The sequence below is a fragment of the Dermacentor variabilis genome, chromosome 7, assembly GCF_050947875.1.
Source record: "Dermacentor variabilis isolate Ectoservices chromosome 7, ASM5094787v1, whole genome shotgun sequence".
NCBI classification, from domain to species: domain Eukaryota; kingdom Metazoa; phylum Arthropoda; class Arachnida; order Ixodida; family Ixodidae; genus Dermacentor; species Dermacentor variabilis.
Genome location: NC_134574.1, coordinates 67,708,153 through 67,723,684, shown reverse-complemented (window position 1 = coordinate 67,723,684; position 15,532 = coordinate 67,708,153). Strand labels below are relative to the sequence as shown.

At 45.5% G+C, this 15,532-nt stretch overlaps 1 protein-coding gene across 4 annotated transcripts in view; it reads left to right on the top strand.

Moving 5' to 3' along the window:
* The window catches only part of LOC142587498 (acyl-CoA:lysophosphatidylglycerol acyltransferase 1-like), a 150,942-nt gene that overhangs the window by 108,355 nt on the left and 27,055 nt on the right, over window positions 1-15,532 (top strand). For all 4 annotated transcript variants that reach the window (XM_075698553.1, XM_075698552.1, XM_075698556.1 and 1 more), the window contains exons 3-4: window positions 2,512-2,726; window positions 6,219-6,355. In XM_075698553.1, coding sequence (XP_075554668.1) covers window positions 2,512-2,726; window positions 6,219-6,355 — 352 coding nt within the window. The remainder of the gene's footprint in view (window positions 1-2,511; window positions 2,727-6,218; window positions 6,356-15,532) is intronic.

Below are 15,532 nucleotides of genomic sequence, written 5' to 3'. Positions count from 1 at the left end.
ACAGTCCACGTGAACTTAGTATTTGCCTTTAGTGTCCCGTTAAGAAGCCTGAGGATATTACAGCATTGGAAACCTAAGTCTCGCACCAACCCTTTTTTACTCGTCACTCCACACTGCAGATGCGCCTGTCAACATGATTCGTATCTCTGTGGCTGTCAACATTGTGGAGCAAACATCAGCATTGTGATCCACTGTGCCTTAGAACTAAGTCTGCAGAAAAGGCTTCAGAGACATGAGTCAATGTCTATTGAGCTGACCGCCAGACAAGCTCCATCTACACCACCATTGCCCCGACCCATGGGCCGTTGCCCTCTTCTGGACAGAGGACAGCGGCAGCCTGTGCCACGGCCTCAACCCATATACAACAGCCAGTGCTGCCCTCCTAAGACATGTTTTGTGCAGTGGCTGCTGTATTGACAACACTACCTGGCCTCCCCAAAGCAATTGTAAACAATGCTCTAAATTTGTTTAAGTTATTTTGTAATGCTCTATGCCGCATATTGCAAACAGTTATTATTGTACACTTCATCCAAATTCGTTCATCTAGCACACATGTGGGGAGTGCACTGAACTTCTCCGGTGTGCCTTTTTGCATTTGTTGTAGTTTTTTCTTTCTTCCATTTTATTATTGTGCTGCACGCTGGGGAGGGAGCTATGTATGTAGCAGCGTCACTAGCAGATGCTTTTGACAGTTGCTAAAGATGATGATGATGATCGCCCAGTCAGAAATGGTGCCATTGAGCCAGCGACCAGGCATCTTAATACGCTGGCGCCTCTCAGGCTCCTCTCAGATAAATGTGGCTGCAGTCGCCTACAACAGTGACCTCCACACCCTCTCTAACTTGTGAGGTGGTAGGGCCATCGCCCTAACACCATCTGTGTAGTTCTAGGTGGCGCTGTTATGGTGAAAATGTGATGTTGTAGCTACCTTGCTATTTTAGTTTTTTTTAACATACTTAATTGCACCCACTGTTCGCAACGAAAACTGTGCTTCACTCGCACTTACTTTATTCATTTTCAGCTATTGGATTTCCTGATTTTTTCCCCATTTTCAGAAGTTATTGTTTGCAAGTTCCAACAAAGGCAGAAAGGCAGAACATGGCATGGTAGTAGAGAAGAGATAAAAAGATAAGCAAGATAAGCAAAGTGATTAAAATTTCTTGCTGTATGTGTGTATGTTGGCAGTGGGCCAAAAGTTTGGAAACCACTGTTCTGCATGTTGTCACCTCTTGCTGGGCCATGTACTTGGCCCAATTGCGTCACAGGAGGAGGCAGGCAGGGTGAGGGATGGCAGATTTTGAGAATCGGGCATGAAAAAAATTCTGGCAAATGCAGTTAGGGGTCGGTTCATTTGCTAGCTTACCCCCTTTCTTTAATTTAGTCAGGTGTAGGTATGAGGTGTCTTAACTGAATTGTTTACATTTATTCTGTAAGCCTGCATAGAATATCAGAGCCAGGGCTTTGTATTTTTTTCTGTTCTTGATGAGGTAAAGGTGCTTGATGGAGCACTGTGGTGCAAAGCAATACTTTCGACACGGATGTAAAGAACGAAGACGTTACACACATGAAGCACAGACTAACAACAGTTGAATGACAGTCATGAAAAAAAGGTGTATATATAGCGAGAGTATGCAAGATGCAGGATTGCATGGCTTTTTTATATCTGTATATAAAATTATATGTGCGACAATCTTTTTTCTTACAAGTTCGATTGCTTTGTCATTTTATGCTATCTGTGGTGCGCTAATGCACATGCTGTTTGTTCGTGATTCAATATGGAATGCTTTGACATTCACTCGGTGCGCTTGTTTCTTTGCATGGCAACGACAGAAGAAAAAGCCACGTGACCATGTATCTTGCTTACCCTCGCTACATATACCTTTTTTTTGGTTGCTGTGGGCAAGCAGTTGTTCGTCTGTACTTCATGCGTGTCTAATGCCTTAGCTTTTTACGTCTGTGTCAAAAGTTTCGCTTCGCAGCTCCGTGTTCCATTACGTTGCAGAACCAACTGGCCCACTACAACATATCAAAAATACTTTTTTTGTAGTACCATCAAGATGAAGAACAGCACATATTCATAAACACAACATTGAAAAAAAAAATGCACGATAAGTGAGCTAACTTAAAGAACAGAGAAACAGCTAATACGGATGAAAACAAGATGCTAAGAATTATACAGATTCCATGCACTGTAAGAATCGGATGTACGCAAAGATTCCATGAGCGCGAAGACATGATGGCACATTGCAACAAAACACTTGCTTCAGATATATGGGAACATGTAAAAGTCACCCTCGTGACCACATAAATGGCCAGACAGACCGAAAATGGGGGGGGAAGAGCTCGAAAAAGCCGTTCCCATTAGTAGAGCAAGTGTGGTGATGTAATGATAAATTACAGAATGAAAGCATTACTACAAAGCAAGAACACACTAACATTTGAACAAGAAGGCATACTTGCCATCCAGCACAGTCGCACCGGCAAAGTAATGCTTCTCGCTGCATCTTGCAGTGGACGAAGTTGGGGAGGACGTGAGCGAGTGCTACGGTGACCGCACACTAGTCCTCGTCAACCACCAGTCCACGGCCGATGTGCCGCTGCTCATGGCCTCCTTTCAAGGGAAGCGCTCTGTCACCGAGCACCTCATGTGGATCATGGACCGCCTGTTCAAGTACACAAACTTTGGTGCTGTCTCCATGACCCACGGTGACTTCTTCATCACACAGGTGAGCAAGTGCACGCGAGTGATTGGGAGTTGCTGTGTTCACTCTGGCAGTCAGTCATATATTGTACGAGCACGGTGCATACGGCATGTGGTCATAGCCATCTAATTGTTGCTTAAAGTCAAGGAGGAAGTAAAATTTAAGAGGGAGCATCACATGACTGTCTTGATGGCTACCTAGTCCTAAGGCGGCATCATGGGTAAGCTGTCAAGTGGTCACTTCTAGTCACTCTTTGTGACTGTGCTGGGTTTGTCATTTATGTGTCTGCTGTGCCACTCAGATGCTGCAATGTGTTGCTAATCATGTGGCAATTCCAGTGCTAGTGATGCCGTTGCAGTGGCAACAATGTTTTCACATAACAAAACCGAGAAATAAAGGTATCAAGTGTAGCAAGCAGAAAGCAAGGGGCTGAGGATGAAGAATATGTCAGCAACTCCAGTAGTACTGAAACCTACCAAATTAAGCATTTCCCATGATTTCCCAGTTAATGCAGGGAGAGAATGCAGTCAGAGGAAGTTGCAATGTGAGGGCTAACTGCCTGATGTCATGCCTTCTGAAGACGACTGAATAAAAGCATCAGAATGAAAGTGTGAAGTAATGTAATGAATGTCTCATGAGTGGGCAGGCTTGTGTAAGCGGTATTGTGCTGTGCTTGGTGCTACTGTAGTAGCTCAGTGGCTGTGGTGTTCTGCTGCTGAGTGAAAGGTAGCAACTTCCCATTACGACCCATTGTGGCACGTTTTGTGGGAACTGGACGCAAAAACGTTGGCGTAACCCAAATTTTGTATGGCCTTTTGAACAAGTCCAAGTGGACAATCCCATCTCGCAGACTTGTGTTGCTTTGCTCTGGGGCCCAGTCAGTAGATCAATAAATCAATCAATCAATAAATTGATCAGTCAGCCAATCAACTTAAGCACTAAACACTCTATAAATACAACCTAATGTACTCCAGAAAGGGCATTTTTCTAGTGGAACTAATAGATACAGATGGGGGGGGGGACAAAAAGGACAAAGGCATGAAAGGTGCAGGTCAGACTGTTGTTCTCAATTTCATGGATCTCGTCATCTGCCGCGAGGTAGCTGTGACTGTGTCGGGCTGCTGAGCACCAGGTCGCGGTTTCGATTCTCTTCGTATTTTGATGAGGGTGAAATGAAAGAATGCTTGTGTGCTTAGATTTGCATAAATTTTAAAGAACCCGAGATGTTCAGAATTATTCCCGAGGCCCCCACTGCCCTGTGCCTCATATCCCCACTGATACTTTTGTATGTAGATATCAATAGATAATCAACAATATCAATAGATTAATCAACAAAAAGTAGACTTTGCAAATATATATCTTTTAGTTCGAAGTGAAGTCAAAGGCAATAGTAATTAGTGTCAAGTGATTCCGAAGCAAATACAATTAAGTTCCATTAATTTGACTCTGACAGACTAACCCAGTTGATAAAGTTATCCGGTAGGTCGAATTGAAGAAGCTGTAAAAAAGAAATGCAAAGACGTACTGCTGATTCATTTGTTAGTATTTGCCATATTCTGGAATGCCCCAATTCAAATGCATGCCCACTTTCTGCTTTCAAAGTAGAAAACGAATGTAAGAATGGAATTAAGGCACCTCAACAAAGAAATCTAACAGGCAGCCGGTTTTTCAGCAAGAAAAATAATTGCACAAAGGTGGCCAGTCTCCTAAAGTAAGCTTCCACACACGTTTTTAGGCCAATTCCGCTGCAATACATCCATGTTATGCAGTAAACCATACAACCTTAGTGAAGCGGGTTTTGGTTTCATGCGCAATTGCACCGCGCAGGCAATTTTTAGCCGAATGTTATTTTGAAAAAAAGAAAGGTGCGCGTCAGAATCGATTAAATACTGTAATAAGACACTGTGAGCTACAGTTATTGCTTGAAAAGCTTCCTAGGGCAGTCCAAAAATAGACCTTTTCATGAGAGATGACGTGTATTCAGCAAATTCACTGTCCCCTAAGCTCCGCCAGGACAGACAGGGCCACTATGTGGGTCACTGTCAGGTTCTCTGTTTGAATTATCCGGCGAAGTCCAATTTTAGGATCGAAATAACGAAAGTTTGGGCATATAGAAATGTATGGGTGCCAACTGGGGCCTTCGGTCGGGATCCAATTAACCGAAAAATCGAATTAACTGGAGTAGAATTAACGAAGTCTACTGTAGTTCCAGTTGCAGGATTTGCATGAAACCTTGATAGAAGAGCCAGATCTTGAGAAATCTAAGAAAGTTGGTTCTTTACTTGTCAAAAAGGAAAGAAGTTTATCGTTAGAGTTAACTTATTTTCAAAGTGCCATTTCAGATACTTTCATGCAAAAATGCAAGTTAAACATTTATCCAGCTCCAGCTGCAACAGAAACTATTTTTAAACGTGTTCGTTTCTGCATTTAATAGGCGAAACCTTGTGGCTTTGCCATAGAACAGAAACTTTATTCGCTCACATTGTCGCTCACTGTTGTGGTTCAGCCTGCTTAATATTTTGTAGTGGCTGAAACCGCAGGAGCGTTTCACGTTCGCCTGTCGTACATTGTTGCGATGCTATGAAGTGCGACCTTGACTGCACGACTCCGGCAGTTTAGGTTGTGTTGTGCAAATTCAGCTTGATGCTTTCATTCTACATGCGAGCTTAACCCGTTCTGTTCTGCAATTGGACAGAAAACGCTTTTAAGATTTAGCAGCAAAATCAGGGTGTGGGTTACATGCGAACTTTGGCTTCAGGTGTATGGCTTTATGGTAGTGCGAATTTTGCCTCAAGCTCAGGTTTCTCGGCAGTGCGGCCTGCACTGCTGGGATTTAGGGCAAAGTTCTCCACCATAAGCTGCACCGAACAGGTGGGGAACAGAGCAGCTGGCCAAAAATTCAACGTAGATGATTCGTGCATTGTCAAATAGAGACTGTTTTCACAAAAATTCGGGCATTGTATTCTGGCATTTTCGTGGGTTATACATGCAAATTTCTTGTCTTTTTGTCTTTCCTGGGTGTTGAATTTGGAAGTGGAGCATATACACAGAAAAACAGGTTTATTCGTACGTTTTGAATACTTTCAAAACTTCGAGTGCTGAAATACGAGCTGAAGTGAACACAGAAAAATGAATATTCGATAGAATATCTGAAAGTTACGAATATTTGCTTAAGCCTAATAAAAATAAAAACAGAACAAATGCAGCTAGAAGAATGCATTCTCTGGAGCACACTAACTTGGTTTACTTGGTTTAGGATTTGATTTTTTTGCAGATTGGTTGATTAGGCGATTGAACAGTTGGCTGAAGGTTTAACGAAGACACCAGTTCATCAATTTACTTGGTGATTGATCAGTGCAATGATTGATTGAAATGATTTATTTATTGGGCTTGTGTCCTGAGTCTTGCTAGAAGATTGTGTTCTCTCAATGTGAACAAACTAGCTCAATTCGTCATTCTTAGTAGTGTGCTTACGTTCCAAGACCTGATCACGAAGCTGGTGGTTCCTATGTGCAGGGCAAGGACACTCGCAACGTCCAGTTGCAACGACTCAGGGACCACATTTCAGAGGTGTACCTTCGCCGGGGGCTCAAGTGGATTGTCCTTTTCCCCGAGGGTGGCTTCCTGCACAAGCGGCGCGCCACCAGCCAGCGGTACGTGTGGCGATGGCGTGACATGCCCGCGAGCCTTTCTGAGTGTGCTGTGAATGGTCGGGTGGAATGGACAACATCTGTTGACGATGGCTCGTTTCAAGGGAAGCCTGTTCTTTAACACTAGTATCTCTGTAGCTGGCCTTCTTCAGCATCCCTGTCATTCCAAAAGTTTAAATATGTGGTGCCAACCAAGGAAGGAAACTGAAGAAACAAGGCTTCCGTGTCGCAGTGTTCCTAGAAATGACATGGTGTACCTTAACACTCGCTGACCAGCCATTCAGACTAGACAGGGATCATCATAAGTCCTCATTCTACTTCAAGACACTGAACATAAGAAGGATTCATGAGACAAGAAAACGTCTAATCAAAAATGATCACAAAGTAGGGATGTGTGAATACAGTCGAACCCACGGTCCTAGATATGATGATCTGTTGGTTATGACTACTACTTTTCAGTGCAGTTACGATTTTCCAACCCTGCCTATTGAAACTGCTTCTAGCTATAACAAACATTTTTTAAATTGCCATTCTGTTACAACGAACGCTTCAAACCCGGTCTCGACAAAAAGAGGGCACGCGTGAAGTGCCAAAGCACGGAAGCGTGTCAAAACTGGGGACGTATTCCGGCATGATCACTTTAAGCCATACTATAGCCCCAGCCATCAGGCACGCGCTGATTGGCTGGTTGAGCGAAACCGGATGAGCTGATTGGCTGGTTGAGCACCATGTCATGCGAAGGCAATAGTATCGCCAAAATTGATCATAGAACATGTTCCATAGGTGCACGGCAGCACGTACCCCTCTCCAGTCCAACCACAACAATAATATGGCCTTCGAGATGAGCGAGTGATCGCTCCGTGCATATTTGGGAAGCTGCAAAGAAGGTCGCGTGCGGTCACGTGCGGTGACATGCTTCCAAGGCGCAACTCCAGGGGGGTGGCGTATAGCATAAAGAGCCGGGTGTGGGGCCTGAGCTGCCACTTGCGCCGGTGCGATATCGGATGCCACGACAATGTCGCACTCTGTGCAGCACCACGTGCATTATGCCTGTTCCAGTGATTGGAATAACCATCTGTGTCTCCACCATGGGAACAACGGCTGCTAAAGCGTTTCTCTTGACATGACCCGAGTCGGCAAGGGCGCTGCACCATGCGCTACCAAACAGCAATGTTGTAAAGGACCAGCAATTACTACGCCGTTATCGGGAGGTAATGGTTTGGCAGCACTTCGTTTACGCATTGCCAATTGCTCATAACGATTCGTGGTGATGTTTTACTTTTCTAAAATAGAATTTTTTTCTCCCGAAGCAACATAGATATCGTAATTTTACATGTGTGCCTGACGCACAGTCGTTATACCGAGACCATGATGTCTGAGACCTTTGCAGAAGGGGGGCATGCCACGGTTAATTTCCAATAATTATGCTTTCAGCCATATGGGACACTTCGCTCTTGTGTGCAGAATGCAGTCATGTCCCGCTGGTAGTAAAATATATCGTGAGCTCTCGAATAAAAAATGGCAGCTGCACTTGCAGTTTCGAAATTACGGGTGATTGGAACCGGGCATTGTTTTGAAAGAGTGAAATGTTGCCACATTTCATTCTTTAGGTGGACGTTTCTGATGGGGTTGTAGTGGGAACAAAAATGACACTACAAATCTGGTTTTCACACCAAAGTGCTGCCAGATTGTAACTTTGTGAAGTATAGCTTCAGTGCAGTTAATTTTTTGTCATGTTTAAGGGCAAGTTCATATATAACAAACTGCTGATGTAACAACCACTTCTTGCAGAATTGAGTTCGTTATAAACAGTCTGACTCTATTCTAATATTTCAAATGACATTGAATATTGTATTTTTAATATTCTTATTGATTCGAAAACTAGCTATTTGAATATTGCTGAATATTTGGTTGGATACGAATATTCAAAACAAATGGAATATATTGCTGGCTGTGCGAAAACAAACATGGTCCTTAGTGTTTGGTTCTGTCTAAGGCAGTTGTTGTGCCTTGTTGTGCAGAATTTTGTTGTAATTTCGTGCTGCTGGCAAAATTTTGCCTGTAAAGTGAGCTTATTCTCTGAAAGACAAACCTATGCAGGAAAGCCAGCCTCTTAGCAAAGGGGCATGGGATCGCAGGCAGCGAAGGTACATTTATGGGCACATTTACACTGAGAAACTTTCTATCATGGGAGGAGCTGCGTGATAGTCGGCGACAAAATGGGTGCATTCATACCAAATCTCTTATCATGCGCGACAAAATGCTTGTTGCCACCCGCCAACTCTCGCGAAATGCGCTGAACGTGGCCGGGTCACTTCTTGCAGGCTTGTTCCAAATTTATGCTTAGTGCGATAGTGTTTCATATGTGTCTGTACAAAAGAAAACAAAATATGCCGCACGTAATGATCGTAGACATTATATTCCGTGGGCAAATACAGTAATGAGCCTCTATAAAGATCATGAATCGCACTCGCATCTCGTCTTGCTCCGTGCCACTTTAGCATTGCAAAGACTCGCACTGTTGCCTCTGTAGCTGCAGTGAAGGTATGCTAGCCAGTAAACACTGTGTTGATCGTTCTCACAGCTACGGTGCATGTACGACTGTACTGCCTGTCTCGATTATTTGCTACATAGGGCAAGCTGTCGTTAGCACTCACCAGTTGCATTGCACCACACTTAAATACGTACAGCACCGGCGTTCTTACATCGCAGAAGAATGAGTTTTGCAACGGAAAGCACAAAAAATGTCCCACTAGAGCTACACTCAATTTTTACCGGTTCAGACGTTCCGAGAAAACAAGATTTTTCGGAACCAACGTTCAGTGCGTCGCCAAGCTTTCCCAGCTGCTAGATCCCATGCAAACAAGAAAATGCGCGACTTGCGCGTGGTCAAGAATATATAGCTGCCTGCCGCGGCAGCTTCACCACAATACTCCCCCGCCCTTGTCGCGTGAAAACGGCGGCGCGCACTCAGTTTTCCATTTCGGTACCAGCAAATCATCTCCGGGGTCATAGCACACGGCATTCAGAGCTATCCCCGCCAATCCTATTGCGATAAGCATCTTCGCCTATCTGACAGCACGTGGTGCTGTCGGAAGTGTGGTGCCCTCTTTTATTAGGCGATAATCCAAACACGCCACCGTTCCCTGGTGCAGGTGGCACGATGCGGGCATCACGTTTCACTCTGGCAGATTCCGGCGTTGCCTGCCAGCTCGATTTTGTTTCAGTTTTCCGTCACCCTCTTAAAACACCACGCAGTGGGAAAACAACAAAATGCACCTCAGACCGCTAAAGCACCACCAGCTCGATGCGCGTCGGTGTCTCGTGCCGCAACGATTCGCGCGGCGCTTCGCATTACGTAGATGTCAACAATAGTGGAGTCTGTCACATTTTTGGAGTCACTTCGAGTAGCACCTTTTCCCGGTTAGTGCATTTTTTCTCGCCATTTTTTCCAAAATGTATGAACGAGGTTCTACTGCACTCACAGTGAAAGTCCATTCCGCTTGTACCAACATGGGAAACACACACATACACACACATATGCTTAATCCACAGCTATTTTAATGCACTTAAGGTCCATGTAATACTCAGTACACTTGTCCTAGAGAATTCTCTTGGCACAAAGCACAGCACAAATGCACAAAACACCAGAAAATACATGACAAACACCATGGCAAACAGCATGACCGGCCATGTCTGTGCCATTTCCAAAATAGCTAACCGGGTGTTTACAAGCGAGAGCAGCTTCTGCCCCTATCTCGTCCTTTCTCCCGAAATCCCACTCTGATTGGCGTGCAACGAACAATGCTTTTCCTTTGGTCACCAAAATCAGTCTCAAACCGATTGGAATGATGAGGGCTATTTTGTGTCATTTGCCGTAGATATTTTTTTGGTGGGTGCCAGTGTTGTTGCCGATCGGAAATTTTTCAGTGTGGACAAGGCAATAAAGCACAAGGGGATGGGGGCGACTGCGAAAAATAATTCAACTGCAGTGAGAATGCTCGCGAGCAGTATAGGCCTAATGGGTTGAACCTCGGCAGGGATGCCCATCTATGTGGCCTATTTCACTATGTAACTATGTAAGCTGTATGCTGTATGCCCATGTCATGCCTTTGTGCAGGGTATCACGTACTGTTTACCAGGATAGTGCAATGGCAACTCCACTGCATTACGTGCCAGAGCGAGATCTGGAACTTGTAGTGCAGCTCTCGCGATGCCTACGCAGATTACGGTATGCTAAAAGGCACTATTCTATATGATTATGGAGGCATTGCATATGCCCTTTTTGATTTATTTTCAAAACGTATTTTGCATGCGATCAAAGGTGCTCCCTACTGCCCTTCTGTATTATAATGTAGTGTACCTCGCATTATATCAGTGGGCTATATTCTTGCGAGTGCAGTACTTGGACTACAGTAAGTCGCTCAAATGTCTCGTGCTGAAGAAAAAGAACAGGAGGGGCTTGTTGCACAAGCCAAGCTGCAAACGTCCTGCCTACATGTGGCACAAAAGATAGGGAAAAGAAAAAGGCAGTGTCCTTGCAGTTCTTTTCCAAGTAACGGTCACAGCAAATGGTGCAGCGCGACTTTGTTTCAGTTGGGTGCGAGTGCACCTTTTTGCTTGCTCATTTGTTACTTTTGCAGCACCACCCCCAATCCTGAGCTTGTTGCTTGACTGCCAATCCTATGAATGGCAGCTGGCACCAGGTCAAATGCCTCCAAGTCTGTGGCCATTTAATGCCGTATACTTAATAAGGCATGGGTTGGCCAGAACAGACAGCCACTAGTGGGAATTTCTGTTTGACATGTTAACATTAGTCATATGCATAATTAGTTAGCATAGCAGTTTCTAGTCTAATATTTAACCGCTCACTATGTATTTTCGATGTTTCAGCAGGTTGACATTGCCAAACTTGCTAATAAATGCATGTGTAAATCATTATTTGATATTCGATTCAACATTCAAAGTTAGGTACTTGTACCAAAAAATTAGGATATTCTCACTCCTATCAAAAAAGCTTTTCAACGCGTTGTTGTATGCATGTCCACTTACACGCGAATAGGTCAGTCACCATCATAAGCTGTCACTGTATACAGGCAGAAGCACAATCGGTGCTTCCTCAAAATCTTCATTCCCTGCCAGCTTTGTAGTGAAGTTGGGTGCACTTGACGCAGTTGCAACTTTCCATTCCATTGTCACTGTTTGGTATTTCCCTTGGTCTTTTTCTGGCCCTCGTTGACATAGATAGCGAGGGCGAAGTTGATGTCATTTGCAGCTGCTTGACACTATTGAGAGATGAAAAAAATTGAAACGAGAGATGGCAGAATCAGTCGAGACACTGTCACTATGTCACACTTTATGCTTATTACAATGCACTTGACGTATGAGATGCAACGAGTGGACAGCCAAATGAGGGCTCGCCAGCTTAGATTGTCGCATGGTTTAAAATAATTGACAGCTGATTGCCTAGGCTGGAAAAATAGCTTCCTTTTGCCTCTTCTCTACCAACCATAAACGCCAGACCATTCTCGGAGTACTTTATACTCTGTGTCCTTAAACCCACCCGAGATGTGCTACGCTAACAGTAAGGGCCAAGATACAGTTTCTGCACAGAACAAGACTGGGCTGAAAACTGTGACTCAAGAGCATATTGCTTGTCAACGACCAACATTCAGCGAAAAAGGCAACGGTGCAGCGTCGGCAGCGTTGCTTGCACTCGTTTTCACTCGGAGGAAGCTCACCAGCCAGACCGGATTCTGTGCCGGGCCATGCTCGCCACTTATCATTCGCCCTTGTTTATGTCTATCACCACTTGCGTGCTTGCCTAATTGATGCCACTTCGATGTGGCCTCACACAGCAGCGGCAGCGGCGGTGAGCCAGGAGTCCAGTCTTAATTTTTTCCCCCTCCCATTTAGGAAGCTGTCTGTGATGTTATCAATGTGGTCACAGCGTGTCCATCGTCACCTTGAGCAAGATTCTCGGCACTTTTGAGCAGGCACAATCAGTCCACGCGCTGTGCCGAGGAGAAACCAGTATGCGAGTCCACAGTGTTTGAGCGAGAACACAGCTCAATAAGGACACTCTCTTCATGTTCACGTGACAGTGAAGTGTAAATGCCACATCACTCTTGGCTCATAACTCGGCTAAAGGCACAACGATTGCACATTTCTGCAATTCAGTTTTGGTTTTCAAAGTGAAATTGTCTGGAACTTGTTACGATGCAGAAAGTAGCAGCGTCAGTTTTTTTTGTATGTCTGGGACCAGTTATGCTCGGATGACTGGTTTAGAAATTGCGTGTTAGGGCCAGTTGTCTCGACTCAGTGACATCCATTATGTTTTATTAGCGCAGTGCCGGTGAATGAATTAATTCTGGGGTTCTACGTGCCAAAACCACAATTTGATTGAGACACGCCGTAGTGGGAGACTCCAGATTAATTTTTACCACTGGGGGGGATCTTTAACATGCTCCCAATGGGCATGGGAAATGGGTCTCTACAGTGCCGGTAATGTTGTTTCTCATAGACACCGGCGTGTCCGGTGCTGATGCACGTAAAGTGACTGAGGATATATTACTCGCGGCATTTCAGAAAGGCATTACAGTCGACTCCCGTTAATACGAAGTTCACGGGGACCGCAAAAAACTTCGAATTAAACGAACTTCCAGTTAAGCACAAAACACAAAAAACAGCACTTTATTTGTGGCGAAATCGAGCATTTTCTCTAAGAAAAATAGTCGGTCATCTTGCTTTGCTTCTTCTTGCCGAATCGCGCTGCTGAAAGCAAGTTCTTCAGGCTGTAGATGTGGCGGAACGCTTCTTCCGCGTTACCTTCAGCGGCAAAGAAGCGCTCCGCAAGAGCAAGGCCCACAGCTACATCGGCAGCCTTAGGTTGCGGCTCGCCTTCAACGTCATCGTCGCTTTCCTGGGTCGCTTCCTGGGGCCGAATAATCTCTACAATTTCGCTATCCGTCAGCGCACCGCACGTTTCGACCGCCTTGTCTATGGCGACGTAATCTTCAAAATTGACGTCCCCGAGAGCATCACCAAAATCAGTGCCGTCAAGCTCGCTTGTTGACGCTTCCTCCGCTGAAATTTCAGAGGCATCCTCCGAAGAAGCTGCCACAAAACCGCAAGCCCTGAAGCAGTTTGCGATTGTTTATTGCTTCACACGATCCCATGCTCGCGCCAACATGTGGATGGCACTAAGCAGGCTCACCTCGTACTTTGTGGAGCTATCCATACACAAAATCATGCGCTCGAGGAGGCGCCGCCTGTACAGGACTTTAACATTCTTGATGATGCCTTGGTCCATTGGCTGCAAAACAGCCGTTGTGTTTGCAGGCAAAAATGCGAGGCGTATTGCACTCAAGGCTGGCACATTCACGTGAGCACTGCAGTGATCGACAAGGAACAACACCTTGCGGTTTGAAGCAGCAAACTTGCAGTCCAATTTGCTTATCCAGCTCTTGAAGATTTCAGCCGTCATCCACGCTTTTTTGTTCGCCTCATAGTCCACAGGCAGCGTCTTCACGCCTTTAAAACATCTCGGCTTCGCGGCTTTCCCGATCACAAGTAACCGACATCGTTCTGTGCCAGTCATGTTTGCCGCGATCAGCACCGACACTCTCTCCTTGCTGCGTTTGCCCCCAGCACAGTCGTCGTCCTTGAATGTCATGGTCTTCTCTGGTAGAAGCCAATAGAAGAGTGCAGTCTCATCTGCATTGAAGATGTCTTCCGGTCTGTATTCGGCGAGATATTCACGCAGCTTTCCGTCCTTCCACGTGGCGCATGTTGCCTGGTTAACGGACGCCTTTTCACCACACACGCTCTTGAAAACCAGGTCATGGCGATCTTTAAAGCGCGTCAGCCATCCATCTGACGAAACGAAGTCATCGATCCCCAACATTGCTGCAAGCGTTCAGGCTTTCATCGCAATGATGTCTCCGCTGAGAGGAAGTTTGTTGCTCCTGGCCTCCCTAATCCAAACCAGCAGAGCCTTCTCCAACTCTGGGTAAGCGCCGGTGCGCATTCGCTTCCGAGAAGTCTTGAACTTGTCGTTCTCAAATGCATCCATTATTGTGCACTTGTTCTTGATGTAGTTAGAGAGCGTGTTCGGCTTGATCCCGTACTTCAGCGCTATGTCTTGTTTGGCGGCACCCCCCTTCTCAACTTCCTTCAAAACCTCGACTTTCGTTGCCAGGTCGAGCGTGCGATAAGAGCCATGGTTTGCCATGGCTATAAACTGCGCGACTAGGTACAGTCAATTCCGAATCACTCGTGGAACAACCTAGCCTACGAGCTTCCCGCACAAAGGCGCTCGACCAACACCATGCCAACACACGCTTCGACATACGCTGCGCACGCTGCAAGACTAATCTCGCACAATCTCGCCACTGCCAGTATGCAGCGCTGCGTGCACCTATGGCACCCGCGTGGCCTCCGCGATCAGCTCCGGCCACGCACGGCAGCTGCGCGTGGCCTCTGGCAGGAGCCGCTTCGCCTCCCGCCGGAGTTGATCGCGGAGGCCACGGCAGCCGTAGCAATGAATAATCGCGCCGCTCAAGAAGGATGGCGTTGCGGGCGGCTGCGGTGGCGATGACACCAACGTGGAGCACGGAACTGTTGCAACACTTGAAAAATTGCACATTCTACCAAAGAATGACGGTCACCTCGAGGATCCCGGCTGAAAATTATCTTCCAATTAAACAATATTACAGGGTGAGGACTTCGAATTATCGAGCGATTTCTTCTATGGGATTACATGCAAAACTGACGGGACCAGCACTTCACTTCTAATTAACCGAAAATTTCAATTAAGCGGCTTTGAATTATCAGGAGTCGACTGTATATACTTTATATACTTTACATACTTTACGTTTACTTTGTATACTTTATATGTGCAGCCAGCAAGCTTCTGCTTTTGTAATTTTGCTTATCTCGAAATTCCGCTTATCTCCAAATTCCTTGCGGCTGTTGCATCTTCGAGTTAACGAGTTTTAATGTACTTGCTTTCTCCCAGTCAGGTTAGTGCTTGCTTGCTTCATGTTTGGCCAGGGAATTGAACTTAGGCGTTGCTCTCTCACATCATAACTGTTCCATTTTTTCCATTTCTAGAAATTACCTGCCTCGCCGCTGTAAACACACCAAAAGCACAAAGGGTGATGTGGTGAATTACACGAC